The sequence below is a fragment of the Homalodisca vitripennis genome, chromosome 7 (assembly GCF_021130785.1).
Source record: "Homalodisca vitripennis isolate AUS2020 chromosome 7, UT_GWSS_2.1, whole genome shotgun sequence".
Taxonomy (NCBI): Eukaryota; Metazoa; Arthropoda; class Insecta; order Hemiptera; family Cicadellidae; genus Homalodisca; species Homalodisca vitripennis.
The window spans coordinates 112550676-112576803 of NC_060213.1; the positions used below are offsets into that span (position 1 = coordinate 112550676).

Genomic DNA, 26128 nt, shown 5'->3' on the forward strand with positions numbered 1-26128 from the left:
ATACAATTACGAACACAAACTGTAACCTGAAACTTATTTTTTGTTTTAAGTTTATTTTTGATGATGGAAGGATTGTGAAGGAAACAGGATTTTTCCGGACATTTGCCATCGTTCAGTGAAACATCAGTGTTACTGATTTTTTGTTTCACTCAAACTTATGCCTTGAACACCAGACACAATGACAACACGGCGGCTTGTTGTTGCACAGCAGCGTTTACAACGTTTTGACTTGCACTGCAACTTCTTGTTGAACTTTTACCACTAGGGGCAACAGCTGATGGGAAGTCTACTTTGCCAGTATAAAATATGGCATTTACAACGCTAATATGCAATAAAATGCAATTAACCACAAAATGGCATTTATAACGTTTTGGAATTGAGCACTCGGTTGAAATTAAAATTCGACTTAATACTGATGCAAAGGATGCACACTTTGAGAGGTTTTCCCACTTATACTTTCTCTACTACAAAAATGTAAACCATACATTGTTATAACACTTGAGTGCTGGCCACCAATTATATGCCTGCTTTAAAAATGCTGAGTGTGTTTAATGATTTTCAAAAAGCTTTTTCATCATTTTTTTTTTTTTAAATTGTTGAATTCTAATGTTAAAAATTTGATTATTAAAAATATTTTTATCACTTTTAGAGAATAAAAATAGTTTACATAGTGTTTTATTATAAAAATATTAAACAAAACATATTTTATTTCATTTTACAATGGCTCCTTTGAACATAGCAACTGTACATTGATGATTAACTACAATTTTTTGCTAAACGCTCGAATCATACATTGCAGGTTAATGTGGTAGCTTAATAGTACAATATACAATATTGTAAAATAAATAATAATTGAGCCTTCTAGGATACATTGTAGAATGCAGTATCTCAAATTGTTTCTTGAATACAAAATCTCCTACGTTGACCTGATGTTGGGTAGCTTACCAACATCAGCCAACCGGCTAGCTTATGATGTTGGGCCATTATGCTTAACATAACTCCTCATTGTGTCTTATAGTCTGTATATTAACATTTTTAATGTTATCAACTCCACTTATAGGGTTATCTATATATGTTAATGTAATGAAAGTAACTAAAACCCTTTTTTGAAAAACACATAACATAACAACATAAAATTTTTAAATATACTTAATACCATTGTGTAATGCTATTATGTTTTCTTGTTGGCTACCATTATATCATGCAACAGATTTCAGCATTGAATATTTTTTTCCATAGAATATGATGTGATTAAAGTAATAGTGTCATTAATTAGACATATAATTTCCATTTTGCAGCCCCTAGTGATGCAGTCATTGACGTTGAAGGCAACCTGGTAACCAGGAGTCAAACATTGAAAACTATAGACGGAGAGGTCTACAATATAACAACAATAGAGTATCACGACCCCACCGGAGATGTAAGTGGGAAGGAGGCGGGAACTGTGAAACCGTCACCAGAAGATGTTGAGAAGTACTCTAAAAGTGCTCCCAACATCACTGAGCTCGGAAGAATTCTCAAAGATTTTGTGTTGTTCAGCGGAGTTACAGAACAGAGCAACAGTTACAAGAGCAAGCTTCAGATACTTGTGATGTCATTCCTTAGGGGGAACTTCGGTAAACTGACAACGGAACATATGTGTGCTATGGGAACAAAGAAACAAGGGAACAATATGAGGTTTGTGCATTGCAGACAAATGTTTGCAAAAACTAGTTTATAAGCATTTAATGGTTAACTAGAAAATTGTGAAGGCATGAACATGCTTTTATTTTATAATTCAGTTTTAATAATTTGTTCAAATGTAGTTATATTACTTTAGTTTATAAGTGAATTATAAATTATATCATGCTGTGAATCATATTAAAATATATTGTGTTTGTATTGTCACTGCAGAGCGACCAGCAGAATATGTTGGAACGGTATTATATTGTCTGAGACCGTGGCAGATGGTAGTGATCAGAAAACCTTGCGGCGGCAGAACGCAAACTTCTTGTATTCTAAGTTGGGACAGCTTTTCTTCCAAGTCAAGGTGAGAACATAGACAATAGACAATATTCTTTATTTGTTGTTTCTTTAAGAAATACAATTGCGTCAATAGTAGATAATAACAAAAACTTAGATTAATATTTCTTGCTTTACAAATATTGATGTTGTATTTATAGAAGATCGAAGAACTCCTTCAATGAATATACAGGTCCTTCCATCAGCCAGTCTCGAAAATGTCTTTTCAGTTCGTTCCCTTTCATGTTCTTGGGATTTGGTGGTAGTGCATTAATGATTTTGCGTCCAATGTAAGAAGGTTTTTTGCTGAATTGCGATGTGTGGTGTACAGGGAGAATGTAGTCCGTTGCTCGTCTGGTGTGGTATGAGTGAGCATTTTCATTTCTAGGAAGGTCCATCTGGCTGGTGTAGATAATGACTGCATGGATGTATAGTGCTATGACGGTAAGAAGCTGCAGGGATTTGAAAGCTTCTCTGCAGCTTTCCTTAGGGCTGAGGCTATAGAGTGCCCTTACAGCTTTTTTCTGGTGTATCAGGATTTTGTTGAGATTGGTTTCAGATGTTCCTCCCCATGAAATTAAGCCATATCTGAGGTGGGATTCCACTACAGCATAGTATGCTGTCTTTGCCTTCTCCAAACCTCCTATCCACTTCATTCGCTTTACCACATAAGTGCCAGATGAAAGTTTTTTGGTCAGATTGCGTATGTGATCTGTCCAGGAGAGGTCAGCATTAATTGTTAGGCCAAGCAGTTTTTCAACTAAAATATTAGGTATTTTTGGAATCTGCTCTTGTCTTCTGCTAAAATTGATCTGGGTGATTTTGGATTGATTTATGACCAGATCGTTTTGAAGGCAGTATTGGATTGATTTTTCTGTTGCTGATGAAATATCCAAAATTAGATTTTGTGCAGTGTTATTTGTAAACAAAAGAGTTGTGTCGTCTGCGTACATAATGGTTTCTACAGAATTGTCATTGATAAAACTTGGAAAATCGTTTGTAAAAAGTATGAACAAAAAGGGGCCTAAAACTGAGCCTTGAGGCACTCATCTACTTACTGTGAGTTGTCTTGATCTATACACGCATTTACTCCCATTTACATTTTGTTGAATCTCAACTATTTGCTTGCGTCCTTTCAGGTAGCTAGTCACCCAATCTTTCGCCAATCCTTCAAAACCTAGGGCTGAAATCTTTTTCAAGATAAGATCATGATCTAGACAATCGAAAGCCTTACTGTAGTCTAATAGGACAGCTGATACGTGTTTGTGGTCTTCTAATTTATCTATGACGTATTCAATTAGATTAGTGACAGCTGTAGTGGTGGATCGTCCTTTGAGGTAGCCATGTTGGTTCTTTGTTATTAGATTATATCTGTCCAGATGTTGTAACATTCTTGAGAGTGTTACCTTTTCTATTATTTTTGAGAAAGTTGGTATTAGTGAAATGGGATGGTAATTTTCTTTGGTATTAGTGAAATGGGATGGTAATTTTCGGGTTTAGTGATGGATCCTTTTTTGTGCTTTGGGTATATTTTTGATATTTTTAAGGGGGATGGAAACTGGCCTGAGGAAAACGATGGATTTATTATGGTAACCAGTGGTGGTGCTAGTTGTTTGGCACAGTGTTTTACTAATTTTGAAGGAATTTCATCAATTCCACATGATAATTTAGTTTTCAGGGAAGCTATCACTCCCAAGACTTCTTTAACAGTTGTTGGTGTTAAAATTAGTGATTGACAATTTCTTTGTGGAAGCAAAATCGGATGAGTTATGGCTGTGTATTTCAGATGTTCTCTATATTAACATTTTTTTTAATGTGTTGTTTTTAATAAAAATGGATGGACACTATTAGAAGAACCTGGAATGGTTGTCCGTGTTTGTCGGAAGCAGAACTTGGACTCTGCAAACTTTAAATTGAATGAGGCCGAGGACTGTTACTCCCAACACGATCTTGAAAACCGTGAGACCATAATTAAGGTGTGAATTTTGTTCATAAATATCGATAAATCTGTGTACATTATCTCTGCCATTATGTCGCGTCATGTCATCAGATGGTCATAGTAGACTGTGGATAGTTACTATGGCGTGTTCAAAATTAGTATGCAATGTAGGGATAAACTGGGAAGTTTGACTGGTACTGCTCTGCGAGAATTTATCAATGATGGAATAAAAAAAAAAAAAACAAAAAAAAAAGTGAGGGAAAAGTGGGACTGGTAAGAGAAATGTTTCCAGCTCATGTATGTCTTTCTCACTGCCCATTATCTCCTGCACTTGTGTCTGTGCGAGGTCTGCATGTGCATTGGTGTGAGACTACCTGAGCTCGGCCACATTCCTGTACAGTAGACCTTGTGGTTTAAATTTACAAGTATCATGATAGCTTACTACAGCTAGAATGATTTTAATATAGTATTTTAAACACCTTATTATAAGGTTTTAAAAAATGCTGTTCTATCAGTAAAAATTAACTTATTTTTTCCTTATAGCCAAATAAAGATACATAGAAAATAATGTGCCTGCAGAACATTTCCACAATTTCACTGTTGAGTCAGATTTTTCAGAGATTTATTTCCAACATTTCTAAGTTTGTTTTCTTTTTCTACAGGTTGGGATCATCCGAAAACTGTGATCCAGACAAATAACTATCCATAAAGAATACCTACAGTATTTGTTTGATTTTCTTATAAAATTATAACAAATGAATAACATAATACCGTATTTAATTTTACAAAATTAGCTGGTAAAACTACAATATATATGTGTATGTGACATTCGTATAAAACAATATGAAACACTTACAGCCTACCTCAAACATAAGCACTACTGTCAATCAGCAAAGGCCCTGCCTCGACTTATCCCCCTTGTAGGCTATAGATAACTCTTCTTGTAGGTTACATCTATTATCACCACCACAATTATTATGCTTGACAATCCCTCTTCATTTTTTTATATAATCAATCAATGATAAGGATACCTTCTATATCTCCAATCCTTTATATGTTTTGTATGATATTATGTGCAGATTGTTAACTTGTAGGTTACATCTATTATCACCACCACATTCATTATGCTTGACAATCCCTCTTCATTTTTTTATATAATCAATCAATGATAAGGATACATTCTATATCTCCAATCCTTTATATGTTTTGTATGATATTATGTGCAGATTGTTAACTTGTAGGTTACATCTATTATCACCACCACATTCATTATGCTTGACAATCCCTCTTCATTTTTTTATATAATCAATCAATGATAAGGATACATTCTATATCTCCAATCCTTTATATGTTTTGTATGATATTATGTGCAGATTGTTAACTTGTAGGTTACATCTATTATCAACACCACATTCATTATGCTTGACAATCCCTCTTCATTTTTTTATATAATCAATCAATGATAAGGATACCTTCTATATCTCCAATCCTTTATAATGTTTTGTATGATATTATGTGCAGATTGTTAACTTGTAGGTTACGGTACATCTATTATCAACACCACATTCATTATGCTTGACAATCCCTCTTCATTTATTTATATAATCAATCAATGATAAAGATACCTTCTACATCTCCAATCCTTTATATGTTTTGTATGATATTATGTGCAGATTGTTAACTTGTAGGTTAATTTAATCCAGAGTAATAAATGTCCTTAACACTTTGAGTGCTGGCCCTAAATAACATGTAACTCTATAGAATGCTGGGCGTTTTTGGTGGGTTTCAAAACTTTATTTAAAAAAAAAGTATTTAAGGTATAAGAAAAATACTTACATGCCTTAATTCACCTTACTTTCTTCTTTCTTGTAATGTGAGATTGTTAGTGTTTTTTTAAAAAACTGCACATAAAAAATGTTTTTGAAAATCATATTTTTTGAGACAGTTTTTTTATCTAACAAACTAAACTAAGCATATATACAATTATTTACAATGACCCATTTACAAATATAAACTGTCCTTTGAATAATACAAATCATGTTCTTATGTCTTGTAGGTTTTTTGTGTGTGGTACACCTTAAAACATATGTTTTTGCACAGTGGGATTTTACACTCACAACACCAACAACAAGTGTCTTTCCTTTTGGCCTTTCCGCACTCTCTGGAACCCTTTTCTGAGCAAACCTTGCACATCCTTTGCATTTTGGTCTTCCCTGGTGGCACTGGAATTTTTTCCAGATAGTGTTTACCCGTGGAAAGTCAGCTGAGCTGAGTTCCACTGCTGCCATTAATGTTTGGTTGTGGATTTTCCATCCTGCTGGTTGCTAGTTCATCTTCTCCCATGAAATCAGGATCGATGTCAGAATCGTCAAAAATACTATTAACACCAACAAAACTATCTTCATCTAATACATCACTGATCGCAACGTCGTTCAAGCTGCGAGAAGCCATTGCAACATCGACTGCCAGCTGCAACAAACGTAAACAAAGCGACCGAAGTTGCTTTGTCATCAAGCTCATTCAATACATCTGACGCTTTCTAGCGGTGAATTGTGTTACTAAAAACCCAAATAACGTTGTAGAGTAGGCAAAACCGGTTTAAATACGGACAATGTAATATAATACCAATTGAAATGACAACCATGTAAAACTACGGGATTAGCATTCTTCAAAAGTTTCGCTGTTACATAAAATTACAGGTTTAGCACTCTAAGTGTTAAATATTTTTTACAGGCTTATATATGTAGTTAGCCTGCTGACCTCATTTACTGTACTTCACATTTTTCATAAAAATATTTAAAAAATATATTTATTGTTAAAATTTATTTAAAATTTTTTACGTTTCCTACTTGTTCATTCCTGCACAAACTGTTGACATTGATAATGAACTGAAGAAAGTTTTGAAATTGTTTGATTATTTCACTGTTTAATCGCTCTTAAGTCATGTCTGCACCACATAATTCCTTTTAAATTTGTTTAGGGGTTGGCAACGTTGTTTATAAAAAATTTTGAGTCTGAAATTAATTTTTGTTGTTGTCAAAACCATGAACAATTTGTAAATTTTATTATTTAGTTAGAGTGGGAACCCTGGTTGTCGATCAATCGAATCAGATCAATACATATTTTTATCAAACTTAACTTACCAAATAAAACATTGTGAATTACACAAGAAGTTCAATGAGGAGTATCACAAAGTTCTGGTTTAGCGCCTTTCTTGTATATTGTCTTTTAATCCTTCAACGTGTTTTCACAAGACAGTCACGGCTGACAGTGCAAACCTTAAGCATATGCGATCTAGTGGCATCAGTTTGAACTACTTCCAGCGATATTTTACATTGTTACAAAGAGGACATTGCCTTTATTTTTGTCTTCACAGAAAATGCTTTTCTTCTTTTCCAGCTGTTTATAGAAACCAAACAGATGGCTCAGATGTTTGTTCTATTGTTTATTACCATGATTACATTGTGTTCTACGAGTTCTGATAAAACAATAATTGTTTTGTAATAAGTTACCAGTCAGTAACAAATCTATAGGTTATTGGTTTGGTCTAAATAATATTTTACTGTAAATGCAAAATAATAATGACACACAAGTGGTTTTGTGGGTGTTGTAGGCCTTGGTATATCTGTGAAAATGATTTGTTTTGTGTTTCGTGTAATGTGAACAATTTCGGGTGAGTGTTGCATTATTTCTGACTTTTAGACATTTCTGTACTATTTAGACTCAGTTTTATTATAAAAACTGACTAAAACATTTCATTATATGTTCAGTATTAAGAAACTTTTCCCACAGCAGACTAGAGGTTAGCTCCTGAAAATTCCCATGTTGAAGGGTTAAGATACAATAGCGCCTAATTTGTTTGATTTCACACTCAAGGATGGCATCTTTGATGTTGAAAGTCCTTGTGAAATAAATCTAAAATTATTGGATAATTGTGTATTTCCTTTACATCAACAATTTTTTAACAATAAGAAGAACTCTTCCTTCAATGAAAATCATAATCGGTTTTGTACATGTATTGTTTATAAAATAAGTAGAATATTTAGCTTTCTTTGTAAAATTACATTTTTTGCTAGATAGGTGGCATTGTTTCTTAAGTGATGTTCAATAACACCTGAATGAACCTCTTTGCACTTTCTTTGTCTTAAAAGTGGAGGAAAATGTAATTTGAGTGTCAGTAAGAGAATTTTGGTATTTATTCAATGGAAATGTACTTTACTTTTGGGATATCTCGAGTCAAAAAGAGATTTTATTTGATGTCTTTTTTTGTGTATCTGTGTACCAGTCTAAGCATTGAATGTGACCTAATGAACAGACCAATTTTGGCCAAATTTGCTATACAGATTTAGGTTATAAATATTCAGCTGTACATAAGTTAAAGGTTTTCTGTACATTTTTCTTTTTATTAAATTATTACCAAAACAACCATGTAAATAGTCATACGTAACAATTTTCTAAAAAACTGCTCTGAAGATTTTTATAAAATGTACAATTGTTAAACAAATTTTAATATTTTGATAAAATACAGTTGGATAGGCGATAGAAATTATTCAAAAGTAGGCTGATCTTTATAATGCTCTCTACATAACTAAAATGTTAATCCTTTAATTTTCAATTTACTGTAGTAATTGTAATGAAATTTCTTTTCGCACCACGTTAAAATTTTACATTTGTTCTCTGTAAAGATACAAATGAATTCATAAGTACTCAAATGACATCCAAATCTAAACTTCCAGAATCATCTGTTTGTTGTAGAAACTGCAAAGTAAATGATCTGATATATAAAGGGAGTAAATAATGCCATGCCTTATATTCGCTTTATTGATTTTGATATAAACATAAGTAAGAGTTTATTTCCGATCCTGTTACAGGCAAAAGTGAGTTTCTTCTGCAAAGGTCAGCCACCGATGTTAATTGATGATCCCCGCTACAGTGAAATTTTTCAGTAAGTGTGTTTGTTGTTTACAATTTTATTTTGTTTCACAGAGTTCTTTGTGAAGTGTATTACTTCATTTAGGTTTACCTGACTCTTCTACAAGAGATGATTAAATATTCGTGAAGGAACCAGGATTTTTCCGGACATTTGCCATTGTTCAGTGAAACAAAACATCAGTAACACCAGATTTTTTGTTTCACTGAATGATAGCAAATGTCCGGAAAAATCCTGTTTCCTTCACAATCCTTCCATCATCAAAAATAAACTTCAAATAAATATTAATATCTGGTAATTCTTGATATATAACATTGATATTTGTGACAATGAAGAAGTGAAAAGCCAAAGTTATTGAAATTTAATTGAAATAGGCTAAGTTTGCTCGGATAACGAAATTCAATTACATTCATTATTTATAAAAATAAAAACACTAACAAATTTGCCTTTAGATATTTTATGTAAAATTACAGATTGAAAGAAGAATCAAAGTTTCATGCACTCATGGTTTGCATTAATAACATTTTGTGGTATAAAAATTCACTTTTTCTCCTAATGCACTCATATATGACATATGTAATATTGATATACAGTGCTACTACAAAAAAAAAAAAAAAAAAACACATTTGCACAAAGTAATCCTACAACAAAAAAAAGCAATAAGAATAATGTAAAATTTAAAATGTACAGGTTTTACAAGAAATGTAAATTTTAACTGTCTGCAGTCTGTAAATATTTGAATTTATAAATTGTGTTTAATTTGATTTCATTTAACCCTTTGAACCCCAGACCAAAATATTGATGGTGGGAAAAACGTACCAAAACCATTTGACCTAAGAACTACAGAGAATCCCCGGAGCAGAAACAGCTGTATTGCATACTGTTTGTAAAAAATTAATATTTTTGCTATTTTTTATGCTATTGTCTTGTATTACACACCAAAATGTCCAGAATTAAATTGTGTACACAGAAAAAGTTTAGTCTGAAGTATAAACAATTGTTTAACAACATTAAAATAACTTTAAAATATATGTTTATTGATTTTTAGGTAAAAAAATAGATTTTAAGATTTTTTAATTCAAAAATAAGAAAAATGTTTACCATGGGCACCCACATTTTATTTTTCTAAATTTAGTGTTATGTATGTACAAAAACAATTATATTGATATCTCTAAAGATAAAGATTTTGCAACCGCGATTTCACTGAGGCCGGTTGGTCATTGTCCGGAGTAGGCCTAGCGGCGGCGTTACCACGAGAAGTAGATAGCTGACTAAATGGCATTTCTTCGTCATCTGAGTCCGAGATAGTTGGCCTATAGGTAGGATCAACATCAGTGTCATCACTGAAAATTGATGAGACGTCAGACCAATCGTCATCACTCATTGTTCACAAAACTGATTATTACTATAAGATTAAAACTAAAGAAAATGTGACTAAAAACAGTCCTCAATTACAACATTTAACTCAATTCACACGCAAAAAGACAATATACGTAACATTAGACCGCTTTGTAAACAAATACAGCTGTAGCAACAAAGAGTAATATATTTTTTTGAGCATAGATGTTATTCTAAATACACTATATTACTAACAAAAAATTTGTATTTTACGAAAATACTCATAAATATTTATTAATACTCGTAAAATAAGTATTTTACGGTTTCAAATAAATATGTATTAAACACATATACCATGGCGACGATATTATATCGCCTGGGGATTCTCGCATCTTCATTGGCGACGATACATCGTCGCCGCGGGAATCTTCGCATATTTTCTCGGCGACAATATTTCGTTGCCTGGGTTTCAAAGGGTTAATATGTTTATTTATACAACATAAGTATGATTTATTAAATAAATATATTGAAAAGATGTAAAACATTGTTAAATACAGTATTTACTGATAAATTATACAAATTATTGAAAATTCAAGGTAATATTTTCATGTTGACCGTGCATTACAGTGCAAATGGCTGAGCTCTGGGGGGTAACTGCCCTCTATCTCACAAATGATTGTGCGCATGAAGAAATGTATCAAATAAAATTTGTCTAAAATTTTAGATTGTTATATTAGATGATATCAGCAATATAAATTGAGATAATTGTGAAAATCCATTTTTACTTACTTTTGACATTGAATAATTAATGATACAGTCATAAGATTATACAGGACTTATGAGACAACTGTTAGTATGCCAAAATGAAGGTATATACAAATGTTCAGCTTATTATCCCTTATTCTGAGGTTGACTGCATTTTTATGCTAAAATGACTAGAAGGGACAAAACAAAGTAGTCCAAACTTATTGCTTGGAATAATATAGAGTTTAATCGTTCATTTACTCATAACTGCAATGTTTGGATTTAAGTGTGATACTTGAGTAAATGTTTCAGGAAAGTTGAGAAGACAAAGTATCCGACAATGCCGGAAGTGTTGCAGTACATTGAAGATTTCTTCACTAAAGACAGCGACACTGAACTGATTTTTGGTACTGACTTTACCAAGGATGAACGTGAAGAAATCCAAATGTGAGTTTATAATTTTTTGTTTTGGAGTTCACAGTGATGGTTGTACAGGTTACTACAAAAAATTTGAATATTTTTGTACATATACATTTACATTTACCAATGGTGCAGTGTAGTGGGTACATCAGTTCTCGCAAGATAACCAGATCAAGCAATGACGAGCGTGGCTGCTGCTTGGATGGGTGACCTCTGAGCGATCCTGTCCTTGCAAGCACCCCGCCTGCCCGGTTTTTGGTGGTGATTCAGAAGTCACCTTTAAACTTTTGGTCCCCAGGTGTTAGAGAGGGCTTCTTAGCCCTAAATTCGCCTGGTAAAATAAGACATCTTTACTTTACTATTAACATTTACTTTCTCTGACGAAATTCTTTAAAGTCTGTCTTTTACTACATGGGAACGAAAGTAAAATTATTAAACACGTAAGGGGGAAAGATATAAAAAAGAAACCGTTGGTTTGCTAGATAGGACTGCTGTTCATATCTGTAGAAAGTGTAGTTATATAGTTCACACTTGAGATGGGTTCAACCAGTTTTAGTAATTTTCTTCTATTTAGTTTAATATTTTCAAATGACAACAGCCACATGGGAAATTTTCTTTTTTAAACTGAGCTAGAAGAAATATTTTTTGTCCTTGAACTTCTTACTGAATCAACTATTTTAGTAGTTAGTAGTGTCAGTGGAAAATAATAATATTGAAAATATTTGTGTTGACTTTTTAAAATATAATATGCTAAAATTGTTGATAAGAGGAATATTTTAAAATCCTCCTCATAACAGCTAATGTTAATTGATATTCGTATATATTCATATTCATATTTGTAATTCAAATCATGTAGAATATTAATAAATAACAGTTATTTAGTTATATATTTGGTGAACAATTAAACATTTTGTAATAGTAAATTGCTACCTACCACTAGGTGGCTTTATAATGATAAGTTTTAATTCACCAATTATAACTGTTATTTCTAGCCAAAGATTTGAGAGGTATTTACGTATAATTAATTTTTTACTAAAATATAAATCATCTTAATAAAGTATGATGGATCTTATACTATTTTATGTAACGGTGTCATAGAATTTTATAAATTTTAAATATTTCCAATTTATTTGATTTTAAAATGTTTTTCCAAGCAAAAACAACACAGGAAAATAATTTGAGATATTCAATATCTTGATAATACTACATTTCAAGAACTGGTTATGTCCTCTACTTCTGATGACTAAACTAAGACATAAATAAGGTTGAGCATACACAAAAACTAACAAATGAACAAAATATAGTAAACAACATTCCTAAGCCTCATTTAAAACATTGTGCATAAAATATTGAAATAACAGTACTTTGAAAGTTGTCTATTAAGGTATGTATTATTGCAATATATATCTGAAATAGAGATAGTAAAATCTAAAAAATAATCTTGAATCAAAATCTTGAGTTTTTTCTTAAAAAACATTTCCCAATCGATGAATTTTAATCCTGAACTCTTTTAGCATGAGTTTGATTTAAATATTATCTCTAATTTAGTTTTGGATATTTTAAATCTTTTACTGGCCATACTTATTAAAGGGGGGATATATATTGTTTTTACTGGCTAAAATTAACCTTTTGCATGCTGCTAATGAATTCCATAATCTTCCTTTAATGCCAAGACATCTATAAATTGTTAATATCCTATTTTAACCCTGAACAAGCTAGTGAAGCTGATTCTAAGTATTTTCTTAGGAGAAATTCCTCTATTGTTTTTATAAAAAACAAGGGTGATTTTAATAGTGCATTGGAAATATACATTGATTCCCAGATTATGTGTTGATTTGGACTGAGGTAAGCCTCATCAAGTTTTGATGAATATCTAGTGAGACTAAATTGTAATAAACTCCCATTTGTATCACAGGTTTGCCAGGATTCGCAAGCTAGGGTACCGTTTCTATGCATCAAAGGCAACAGAGAAGGAAGCAGACCATATTGTGGTCTTCATCAAACGCACTCCTCAGTACTTACGAGACAAGCTAATAAAGAGTAAGGAAGACCTGAAGTATGTGCTGATCCCTCCGAGTGTTGTTGGGTGAGTAATTAGTGTCATCCAATATAATCACTATGTACTGAATGTGACAAGGAAGGAAGCAGGCCACATTGTGGTCTTCATCAAACGCACTCCTCAGTACTTACGAGACAAGCTAATAAAGAGTAAGGAAGACCTGAAGTATGTGCTGATCCCTCCGAGTGTTGTTGGGTGAGTAATTAGTGTCATCCAATATAATCACTATGTACTGAATGTGACAAGGAAGGAAGCAGGCCACATTGTGGTCTTCATCAAACGCACCCCTTAGTACCTACGAGACAAGCTAATGTAGAGTACGGAAGACCTGAAGTATGTGCTGATCCCTCCGAGTGTTGTTGGGTGAGTAATTAGTGTCATCCAATATAATCACTATGTACTGAATGTGACAAGGAAGGAAGCAGACCACATTGTGGTCTTCATCAGACGCAACCCTTGGCACTAGTTGGTAGAGAAAAAGGAGGACCTGAAGTATATGGTGATCCTTCCGAGTGTTGTGGGGTGAGTATTGAAGCTATATGCAATTCTTGGGTCTTGCTGAACTGCTTCCAACACTCGCTCTTCTACATCCAATGTTTAGTGGTTTGAGACCTACCGTAGCCTTGCATCAAGAGTGTGAATGATCCAGTCTCCCTAAGACGACCATGAAGTCTTACAAAAGTGTTCTCATTTGGTAAATTTCTATTTGGTAATCTTTGTGCACACAAATGGCGAACATCAGCACAGTTGCAGTTTGCAAGACCATACATCAGGTGCATGTCCGTTATCTCTTGAAAATAATACGTTTTCTATAACACAGTTACCAATTGAAAACTGATCTTACAAACGTGTTAATTTGGTTGTGTTTAAATCTATTAGATTTTAATGGTTCAGTAGTCAGTTTCAGTGTTATTTTAATTACAGTAACAGCTGTTCAAATACTGTCAAATTATGAGCCATTTTGTTTGCATGTGTAATACGAAACCTTCCATAAAATAATTAACTCTTAACCAATTTTTACAAATGAGGTATCCTTTAAAAGAAAATTTTATTTAAATACTTTTTTATTTATTACAAAATTTTGATAAAGAGTGGGTTATTAGATATTTCTTAAAACAAAAATTTAATGGCCACCATTTTGATGGTATTAAAACTGATTTAAAACATCTTTTTATAATATAATACTTTCTGACATGTTTACCAAGTTTTGTAACAATCATAAAGACAACCAACAAAGATAAAATTGTTTTAATAAACAAAATGGTGTATAGCTGCTAAAAAAAGTGGAAATTATAAAACAATTTATGTTTCATTTTTAGCTTAGAGTCACACATAGAATCTGAAAATGCATAGTCTGATCAACCTTTTTGTTACACCCTAAAAGAATAATAATAATTGCAAACATATAGGACTTTCTTTGAATTAAATTTTATTTAATTTTAAAATTTTTCCTATTTTGGAACTTAATTGTGGCAAACTATTTATCTCTCAAAACAAATTCATATGAATTTTAAAATGTTTTTAAAACATAAATAAAAAATGTTGTAATCTGTTGTACAATATTTGAAAAAAATAAACCTGTATTTTCAGAGTGTGTAGTTCTTTATATAAATAAAGGATTAGATTACTTTGCTAATTAGAAATAATGTTACAATGTTGAGTTTAGCTCCATTTTACCTTCTGTTTAGTACAGTGTCTGAAATCTGACACTTTCACATCCATCACAACACTGAATGGATGCTGGGTAGACCAGACCCGAGCTTTTTGTTAATCTAGGTATCTCTGATGTTGAACATGAAATCTGACACTTTCAAATCCATCACAACACTGAATGGATGCTGGGTAGACCAGACCCGAGCTTTTTGTTAATCTAGGTATCTCTGATGTTGAACATGAAATCTGACACTTTCACATCCATCACAACACTGAATGGATGCTGGGTAGGCCAGACCCGAGCTTTTTGTTAATCTAGGTATCTCTGATGTTGAACATGAAATCTGACACTTTCACATCCATCACAACACTGAATGGATGCTGGATAGACCAGACCCGAACTTTTTGTTAATCTAGGTATCTCTGATGTTGAACATGAAATCTGACACTTTCACATCCATCACAACACTGAATGGATGCTGGGTAGACCAGACCCGAGCTTTTTGTTAATCTAGGTATCTCTGATGTTGAACATGAAATCTGACACTTTCACATCCATCACAACACTGAATGGATGCTGGGTAGACCAGACCCGAGCTTTTTGTTAATCTAGGTATCTCTGATGTTGAACATGAAATCTGACACTTTCACATCCATCACAACACTGAATGGATGCTGGGTAGACCAGACCCGAGCTTTTTGTTAATCTAGGTATCTCTGATGTTGAACATGAAATCTGACACTTTCACATCCATCACAACACTGAATGGATGCTGGGTAGACCAGACCCGAGCTTTTTGTTAATCTAGGTATCTCTGATGTTGAACATGAAATCTGACACTTTCACATCCATCACAACACTGAATGGATGCTGGGTAGACCAGTACCTTCTGTTTAGTACAGTGTCTGAAATCTGACACTTTCACATCCATCACAACACTGAATGGATGCTGGGTAGACCAGTACATTCTGTTTAGTACAGTGTCTGAAATCTGACACTTTCACATCCATCACAACACTGAATGGATGCTGGGTAGACCAGTACCTTCTGTTTAGTACAGTGTCTGAAATCTGACACTTTCACATCCATCACAACACTGAATGGATGCTGGGTAGACCAGACCCAAGCTTTTTGTTAATCTAAGTATCTCTGATGTTGAACAATGAATTTGTTTTGAACGTCTTTGTGACTGACTTTTGTCTATCTTTTCAAGCGGACGTGGACTCCAAATTCCAGGAATCAAGTCTGTGACAATTTTCTGATTTTAGACGCTGCACAGTAGAAGATGAAATGGAGCTAAAGTGAATATTCCACCCATCCCTTTCCACCACAGCTATGTTATATACAAATAATATGTATATATTTAGTTATACTCAACACAAATTATATGACATGTTCGAGATAAATAACATTGATATTGATTGAGTGGTATTATCGCAATTTACATTTTTGGTTTTTCCTGACAGTACAAATTTTTTCTAACACAACGTTATAGGGCACTCTGCCACCCTCTTACTTTTAAAGTCTTATAAGATTACTTGCTTTGTAATATGTATACATACACATTTGTTTACTTAATATGACATAACAATTTGTTTACTCTGTATAAAATGTACATTTGTTGATTCAGGGAAAACTATGACAGCCATATAAACAAGTATGAGCAGGAACATTTCAAAGAAGAGGAGAAATTGGTCCATAACTTCTGGAAATCAGTGAGAGAAAATTATAGAAAAGACAGTGAAGAAAACCAAGTAATAAAAGTAATAAAACCAGAAAACACAAAACAAGAAAGTATAAAACAAGAAAGTAAAAATCAAGAGAGTGTAAAACAAAGAAATGTAAAGCAAGAAAGTAAAAGATTAGGAGGTAATGATAACACTCATATATTTGGTAAAAGATTCTAAAATAGTGATTTGTTAAATTTAAGGCATTGACAGTATTTATGAGAGCATAAAAACATGAAATTATTCTACTTGTGTCTAATTACTTTGTTAAGACAAGCATTTTTAGCAATTTTGAGTTTTATAAAATATTTTATAGTATATTTTGCTTTTCAATTAGACCACTCCTAGTTTTTGGAACTGGGTTAATACTAGAAAGACCAATGTAATAGATCTTTTTGTGCATCTTGTCTTATACTGTTAAATAACTTTTAGTAGGGAATTTAATTCTTTCTTGATTAAGCTTTAGCTCCATTCTAGCATATTGATGCTTTATATTCTAATAGTTTTTGTTTTAAACATTTTCATTGCTGTTGTAAAAATTTGATTTTAGTTTCAGGTAGAAATGCAGTTAGTCGAAATACTAAATCTACTGGAAGATTTGGTAAGTATAAATAAAACTCTGTCAACTTGGTTTTTAAATAATGTGCACTGATTAATGGTTGTATATTCAAAATTTTTCAAAATCTCAAATTAAAAATTTTGAAAAGAGACCACATGGGGAAAAAAATATGAATGGGACGAGGTCAGGAAAGAAAATATAATTCACTTGCCCTGGTTCTGCTACAATTGAATCAGTTTTATGACTCCATGACCTTGGGTGTGAAATTAATTTTCGATTATCCATCTATCTGAGCTGGGGAAATGTGTCGTGAAATTAACGAGCAGTTTCCAAAAATTTCTCCTTCCCTGTTACCATATACTGTTGCCTTATAAAGTTAATTTATTGTAGTTACGTTTTAGAATGCTGCATCCTTAAAATGCCCAGCCGGAATACATTGTCGCTGTCTGACCAGTTTTCAACTGTCTTTTAATTTAAAACTCACCAACTAAATGTAGACATTGAACTCTTTGAATTAACAGATAATAGGTACACAGTCACATTGATAAAATAAATGAGTAAACTGTTGAATATATAATGGTGGATTAAATGTTGTGTTGTTAGTAACAAATATCACTCAATAAATAAGGATTTATTTTCCTCTAATTAATAAGGCATCAAATTTAGATTTGATTGAATATCAGAATGAGACAAACTTTTATTTAAAATTTGTCTGTTCAGTTTGTTATTTAAAACGCTTGAATTGTTATTGCACAGAGTTATTTTGATTCTGAAGTTATGGTAGTTCCAAACACTTCCCAGTTGTCAAGTTTTTCAGTGTGTATATTTTATGTCACCTTTTTATTTTATTTTTTTGGATTGGGTCATTTTGAGTGTAGTTTGTGGCAGTGAACCCTTGAGAATTTTAAAATGAAATATTTAAATATGTGCTTACATTTGAATTCTTTTCACTGACTTCTGTACTCTGTCTGTGTCTGAGGCAGTGTGTAATAATGATATGAAATTCAAATTTTAAAGTATTGAAATACATTATGATGTTTCCATATAATTTAAAAATCTTATATGGTAAATAATATTTTTTGATGAGTGAGTGATTATGCTTTAGCCACTGATCAAGGAGTACCATGGTAGTTGTGTCGAATCGAAAATTTAGACATCCACAATCAGTAATATAACTGAGATCTTAGTTCTTAGATTTACGTTGCCGGTTTCATAATTAAGAGTTTAAGTGTAGTCTTCCAGTTCACACCGATTCAAAACATTGCTTACACAGTAAAATTCTTGAAATATTTCGCCTTTGCTGTGGAGAACCATCTTCAAAAGGTTTAACATCTGTTGACTGAAGTTGGCTCTTCACAGTGAGGCAACTATTATATTTCAAGAATTTAAGGGTACGTCCAAGATGCACGCTGGTTTTATGAGTCAGGCGATCGGCGTCGATCAGCGCCGAGTCGGCGTGCGTAAAATTCCACGTTGTTAAGCAGGAGTGGCCACACTGCACCTGCGCGCTGACTTTCTGCGCACTGGTAGTCTGACTCCGATTTTTACCGGAATGATTTGTTCATTCTGGTTTCAGACGACCTGCTAGTCGGAAAGTGATTTTCGTGTGTGTATTGAGTGTTGTTTGTTTTTTTTACGATGGATATCGACGATTTAGTATCAAAAGTTGCAACTTAATTCTCCGATATGGGATAAGCGCCTTAAAGAACATTCCAATAGGAACATCGTTGATGCCTGTTGGCGGAAGATTTAAAGATATTAAGGTTATTTTAAAGAGGATCACGGATTATAATAAACGGTACCAAGAACTGGCACATACTTTCCCACAATGTTCTAAAACGTGTTTTATAGGCCATGGTCGATATAGGTAGTTTCATTTGCTGGTGCCCACATAAGGGTTGCTTCAATTACTAGAATTATTAGAAGTTTGTTAGTTAATCAGCTGATCTTTTCAAGTCAGTTTCAATGTTTAGTAAACAACGTATGTTGTAAAAGACATTTTATAAAACCACTTTTTGGGGTTCAGAGGATCCCAAAACGTAAAGTTCCGTCAAAAAACATGGGTTTTCGTCGGCAAGTAATTGCGGAAATAGGTGTTTGTACTCCCCGTAAACAGATCTTAATTTATTAATTGGATGTATTTCACTTCTCATAGGTTTTAACTTGGCTGCAATAAAGCTGCAGCCTGTTCACTTGTAAGTTCCATTGTACACTGATATCTTTATGGTGAAAGCTCTTTCTGTGCTGACAACCTGCTTACATAATGGCCACATCAGCCTACCGCTCAGAGTCAGAGAGTCGGCGCCGAGAAATCTGACTCTGTCTACCTGCTTTTATCAGCGTGCATCTTGGACGTACCCTAATTGTGTCAGCAACGTTTTGATGTGGTGTGAGTGTGAAGACTAATGTTGATTAGAATTGACATATTTTGGGATTAATTTAGCTGTAAAAATAAATTAAAGTAAACTATGTGTTAACTCTGTTTAAGTTAACATTTCTTTTGTTACCAGGTGCAAATAAACGCCAGTACCAAGAGTACTCCAGGTTTGATGATCCGTCACGTTTCAGGAATGACTACATGCAGCTTCAAAATGGCCGACACCGACAAGTTGAAGGTATATAATATACTTTTCCGAAGTGGGTATTATGGGGGGAAGAAGTAGCTGCATACAGATGACTTGGTGATCCCTCAAAGACATTTGAGGGCATATACACTAAGATAAACTAGCGGGTGATATGGCCTGGGTATGTATGAAATACAGGAACTGAGAGGGAGTGTGGCATTTTAGGTCAGAGTATATATATGTATTTATATAGTGACAACTTATATATATATATATATATATATATATATATATATATATATATATAGTTGTCACTATTTCTCCAATAGTAACACTATTGGAGAAGGAAATTAGGAAGGAATCAAATCTTTAAAGGTAAGACAAATTTCGTATAGGGTGAATAGTTTTCCTAAAAAAGCTCCTGGCAGAACATTGGCAGAACACTACTCAGTTTTCTGGGCTGAAATCTATGCTATCAGCCTGAGCTAATATGGAAACTGCTTGGGTAAATTGCTGTGATCGTTAAACTTATTTTTAGAAAATATTATCTAAGTGATAACCTAGCAACATTATATATTTTTGTTTTCCTTATGAACTATAGAATAAGAATAAATATAATATTTGGTGCCTTACCATTACTTTCAGATTAATATCATTGTAGATGTGTAAAAAATTTTTTTTAGAAAAAATAATTTTTAAGTTCTACTGTCCGTCACTTTGAAACTACTGGACCTACAAAATAATGTCAAATTCACAGAATATACACAATTTTATTCTAAACAAATTACTTCTTATACATTTTTTTTTCTATTACAAGAATAAAAAAGTTAGATGGGAAAAACTAAATCTTTGTATAAACTGGTTTTTTTTACTCCCGAGTCACTAGAAGGGGCTTGCTTTTCCTCCCAGTAGTGTAGGGCGTATAATAGTATAATAGTGGCTTAGTTTGTCATAGCACAGTATATTTCGTAAATATAAAACAGGAATTGTCTTATCGCAAACCCCTCCCCATCCTCAGACAGAGGTCAAAGTCGAGCGATCTAGTAGATAACGTGACTACAGATTCTCGCCGCCCGTTCAGCTGGTGTGCCGCACTCTTGTACTTTCGTGCCGAAGTGTCTCTCGAGTGCGTCGCTTTGTTGTACTTCCGTGTTTTACTGTGTGTGTAATCCCACCCCCCCCCCCCCCCACCCCCCCCCCCCCCCACCCCCCCCCCCCCCCACCCCCCCCCCCCCCCACCCCCCCCCCCCCCCACCCCCCCCCCCCCCCAAAATAGCAGCAATTTTGAACATTTATTTGCTGATTCAACAAAACTATTTTTATCGATAGATACTATCAAAATAAAGATTTTTAAGGGTTTGGTGTACGGTTGAGTAGTTTCAAAAATAAGACATAGAGACAGACAAACAGACAGTAAACTAAATGATATAGACTATTGCTTGCATTTAGTTTTTCTACTTTAGATCCGAGGATTAATGTACTCAAGCCTGTAGTGAGACATTAAAAAGTATATCAATAAATTTCACTCACAATGAATGGTTCACACAGAATACCATCTTTATTTATTTTTATTTTGTTGTAATTGATAGTGACCCACTGCGGTTTTCACTAACAAAATTTGTTTTAGTAAATCCCAAATCAATCTGTCATTAAACACGTTTCTCTATTCGCTCATACGAGTACTCATTCGAATGACAATGAGAATATTGAAACACGATTGAATTGTAAATATGGGATGATCAATGTATATTCATGATAGGTCCGACGTTACTGAATCTCATCAAGTGAATATAAGAGATTTTGATTACTGGTGAATATGAATGGAGCAAAAACAACAATTCCGCTGGATGAAGCTCCCTTTCCGGCATTGAATCGAGCTTCTACATCGTCAACTTTCGTTGAATTTGACTTGGTATTAATTCAGTTCCCAACAAAATCAACTCACACAAAATGCCAATTATTGTTTGAGTTATATATCTGAATATATTTTCGAGCTTCAACAAAGTTTTATGCTAGGAAGACCTTATCGGTGTGTTGAAATTAAACCATAAAGCTCCCTGTATTTGTAATGAATTAACTAAACTCATTAAATAACCACCAAATCTGTTGTTAACTTAATATAAATATAAACAAAATGAAGATTAGGATACTCTTTATCCGTATGTTTATTAATTTATTTATTTCGATTTACTCTCGTTGCCAATAAGGCCATGCTAAAATTGTAAAATGTTCTACTTTCTAATTATTAATAAATGCGTTTATTGGTTATCAATTCTTGTGTTTGGTACGTGTTCTTTATGTCTGGATCCGAGTGTCTATCCTTTCTGTTCAATATATTTGGGGGGTAAGTATAGTAGAAATAAGTTTTCTTACTCTTGTAATTTCCGCTGGCCTGTAATTTGCAAAATCAGCAGTTTTTCCTTTCTCCCTCCATTTCTATCGGTACATTTTCTATTGAAAGTCGATATTCGTCAAGGTTTTATATATGTTTTTGCTTTGGATTCATGTGTTACGACCTTTCGAGAAGTTTAGACTCTATAATTGTACATACATTTTTTCAGCAGACGGTTGATAAAACCGATCACAGGATACATTCAATGTTTTATTCGTAAAATATAAACATCATTGAAGGATTAAAGCTAATATATGCTGCTGCATTAAAGTTTGAATTGGACGACTCATCTAATTAACGTAGGTTATTTGTAGCAATACAAATATAAATTATTGATGTTTTAAAAATTACACTAATGGATGACCGTAAAATATAATAAACAGTACAATTTAGAAATTTTTATTTTTACATATACGTCCGTACAATTTTCTACCATAGCTAAACAAAGTAAAAGCCATTAGATAATTATGTTAGGTTAGCTTTAGGTATAATTGATGAATATAGGCAGTAAATATTTAACTTAGTTACCATATAGCTTTAATACTTTGTTAAAGTTGGGTAAAAATATCGCAACGCAATACACTGGTCTTCAATTATTCGTTTCATCGACCAAGTTTGTTCTGAATTCTCTGATACGAATGGGGAATGGGGCAAAATATACGAGTATTACGATAGTAGGGATATGTTACGTTTTCCGGATAGTAGCATTGATATGGTAGATTGTAAGATGCCACGTGATTAGAAGTTAATAGTTAATAGAGTACTCTTTGGAAGTAAACAGTTTATATATAACGGGTGTCCCTAAAGTCCCAACCCCTTCTAAATTTTGAACGGAATTAAACAAACCAATATCCTTTGGAGGGTAGTAATATAATGACAAATGATGATTTTTGCGCTACATGAGAACTTAGCACCTCAACTCAAAATGGGGGGTTGGGGGGTCAAGTCAAAGTTTGTAAATGCAAAACCTCCATCAAATGACACTTCATTTTAAAGGTCTTTATAAAAGAAGAACAATGCCACAGACTAGAGCTCTCTATCTCAATCCAGTACTAAACAACGGCTTGTCAAATTTTTATTGAAAAGTTACGTTAAAAACACTATTTTTTTTAACTCATCTGTTCAGACTTATTCTTAATACTAAGTAGTGATAAATTAAACTTAAAATAATTAAACTTACCGTTGAAATCTTACCTCCACCTTTTTTAAGCTCAATGTAAATGCTCAAAATGGCCCCCATTGGTTTACAACCGTGGTAATTTCCTCTAGCTTTGGAGGATTATATTAGCTTTGTTAGTTAACATTGAGCTTTTCAAGTTTTTTATTGTTCGCTAACCATAAACAAATTACAAGTTCAATAACAAATGTTAAAATAAGAATTTCCTATAGTGAAAATAGACACCATGGATGATTTCACACTCCTGCACTGTGACTGTGACAATGTACTGACTTCAGTTGTCACAGGGGCTGATGTATTACCAGACCTATTGTCTACCTCTCCTAGCCTTTGTGAATGACAAACTCAGTAATAGGGTAGGAAAACATGCTTCCAACATTTATGCATCCGGCACATTGTACTTGATTTGTGGTAACTTTTAAACAAATACAAGCATATCAGCTATGGTTCAGTGTACATATTAAAAATGTCTATGAAATATGTCAAAACATAAATAGCTAAAAATCTTTGATTCACGATCTATAATAAAATGTCAACACAAACTGGATATTCTTAAAATCGGTAGAGACAATTTTCCTTAGAAATATATTGATCTTCAATTGCGTTACTGTTGGTGGAGGACGAAAAAGGATGGTATAAAAAATGTATAAAATATGAAATGATATTCTTCACTCAAATCATGTTTTCTTACCTTGGCACACTTAAACCAACCACCCCTTACGTAAATAACTAACCAAACACAACAGTTAAGGTGCTGACTTTCAATATCTGTATTTAGTTGCTTTGATGGTCATATAACTATTATTTATATGTTTAGGAATTAACTTAAAATATGCAATCTAAAAAAACCATCGTTTGAAATTGTTATCACTTTCGTTACCTTCTCATTTTAACCTCAACCAAAAAACCATGGTAGACGATCGATTCATTTCATAATAAAAACTCTTCTACCAATGTCAAGGAAACTCAGGTTGTGTGCTTATACAATAATACAAATAGGCTCTCGATTCATAGTCTATAAAGTAAACAAGGCAATTACAACACAAATGGAAGCCCTAGTTATTAAACAATCTAGCTATCCCAGATCTAGAGATTATTAATCAACACGTTTAATTTTTTTTATGGACAAGCAGTTTTAAATCTCATAATGATTGGTCACTATTTATGAACATAGTCTACTTACAGACAGATAGATAGACTTATAAACTATTTAAAGTAGACCAAGGTCGAATATTTGCAATTTAAAAAATATTTGGGGATAAAACTGTACACCTGTAAATTCTTTTTAATATTATTTATGGCACCAATTCATATTGGTAAAATTTTAATAGATGTTACACATCTGCATTCGCTCTACATCATGGTTTCCTAGTTAGTGTAGTATTATATAGAATGACTTTGGTTCTTACTTACAGTACACTTCAATACAGAACAAGAAGCTGTGGATAATCCTTTACATGTATTGCAGTAGAATATTTGTATACCAAAATGTAGTACCATTTTTGACACCAATTGAGACTCATAAAAATGGTAGTTTACCGCTGCATTTGCAATACATTACGGTTTCATAGTTAATGTAGTATTTTAGTCATTCTTTATAAAAAAATATTTATGTATATTTTTTATAAAGAATGACTTTGGTTCAAATTTTTAGTGTTTTATGTTTCATATCCTTAATATTATACAATGTAATGGTGTGTCTGTATCTATGTGTTTTATTTTATATGTTACTCAATCTCGTAAAACTAATATACTGATTGTACTGAAATTTTACATAGACGTTCTTACAGTTCTTGGCCTATTTTTCATTAATAGAGGCCTATTGTTATTTTTAAAATTCCTCCTTTCTACCACTTGTCTCTAAAGATGCAAAACATCCCTATTTGGCCTTAAACGTTCCATTAGACCAAGCAAATAGTATTTATTAAAATATCACGTTAAATTTAATCAACTGTTCTGGTAAAAAATAGTTTTATGGCAGCGATCTATATGTTTAATTAATTTAACTAATATTTTCAATTAGTTTACATTTACGTATGTACTTATGTGTCTTAACGGTATTTAAAGAAGCTGTACTATAGGTGTATGAACTTTATTATACATACATATATATATTATACATACATATATACATATATATATATATATATATTTATTTATTTATTTATTATAAAACTATTCTTAGTTTTCAAGTTTAGCCAAGTACAGAAGAAAGGATAAGGATTAAAATAGGATAAAAGATGTGAAAACCTAAAAATATATATTTCACCAAAACTAAGTATCTTTTAAATGTTTAATCGGTTAATATTTTCAGCTCAGACGGATCTCTTTTTTAGTGCATATTACGTATTTCACATTGCTAAGAGTACAGGTTGATGCGACTTATATTGCTGAAATTAACATTGCCCAAACTACTTGCAATGAAGTTGTTTAACTCAAACAACAACTATTTAGTTCTTTATATTCCGCAAGTATTCTTGCCTATGAAAGTGCATCGTTTTTATTATCGTTTTGGAGTATTTAGTTGTCACTAAATATCTAAAAAAATACGAAAAAAAACTTTTACTTGAAAATTCTGTTTACAGTTTATGAATAAAAACTTAATCTCGCCTCCTTCTAACAAA

At 32.8% G+C, this 26128-nt stretch overlaps 1 protein-coding gene across 2 annotated transcripts in view; it reads left to right on the plus strand.

Annotated features, from left to right (window-relative positions):
- Positions 1-20031, plus strand: part of LOC124366211 — a 38441-nt gene extending 18410 nt beyond the window's left edge. Inside the window, exons 6-14 of one of the 2 annotated variants that reach the window (XM_046822585.1) lie at positions 1299-1677; positions 1894-2029; positions 8812-8885; positions 11265-11399; positions 13288-13357; positions 13526-13626; positions 16716-16954; positions 17363-17413; positions 19882-20031. In XM_046822585.1, the coding sequence (XP_046678541.1) occupies positions 1299-1677; positions 1894-2029; positions 8812-8885; positions 11265-11399; positions 13288-13357; positions 13526-13626; positions 16716-16954; positions 17363-17413; positions 19882-19994 (1298 nt within the window). In that variant the 3' untranslated portion in view covers positions 19995-20031. The remainder of the gene's footprint in view (positions 1-1298; positions 1678-1893; positions 2030-8811; positions 8886-11264; positions 11400-13287; positions 13358-13525; positions 13627-16715; positions 16955-17362; positions 17414-19881) is intronic. The other variant, XM_046822586.1, reaches the window with a different exon arrangement.
- Positions 20032-26128: the final 6097 nt, after the last annotated feature.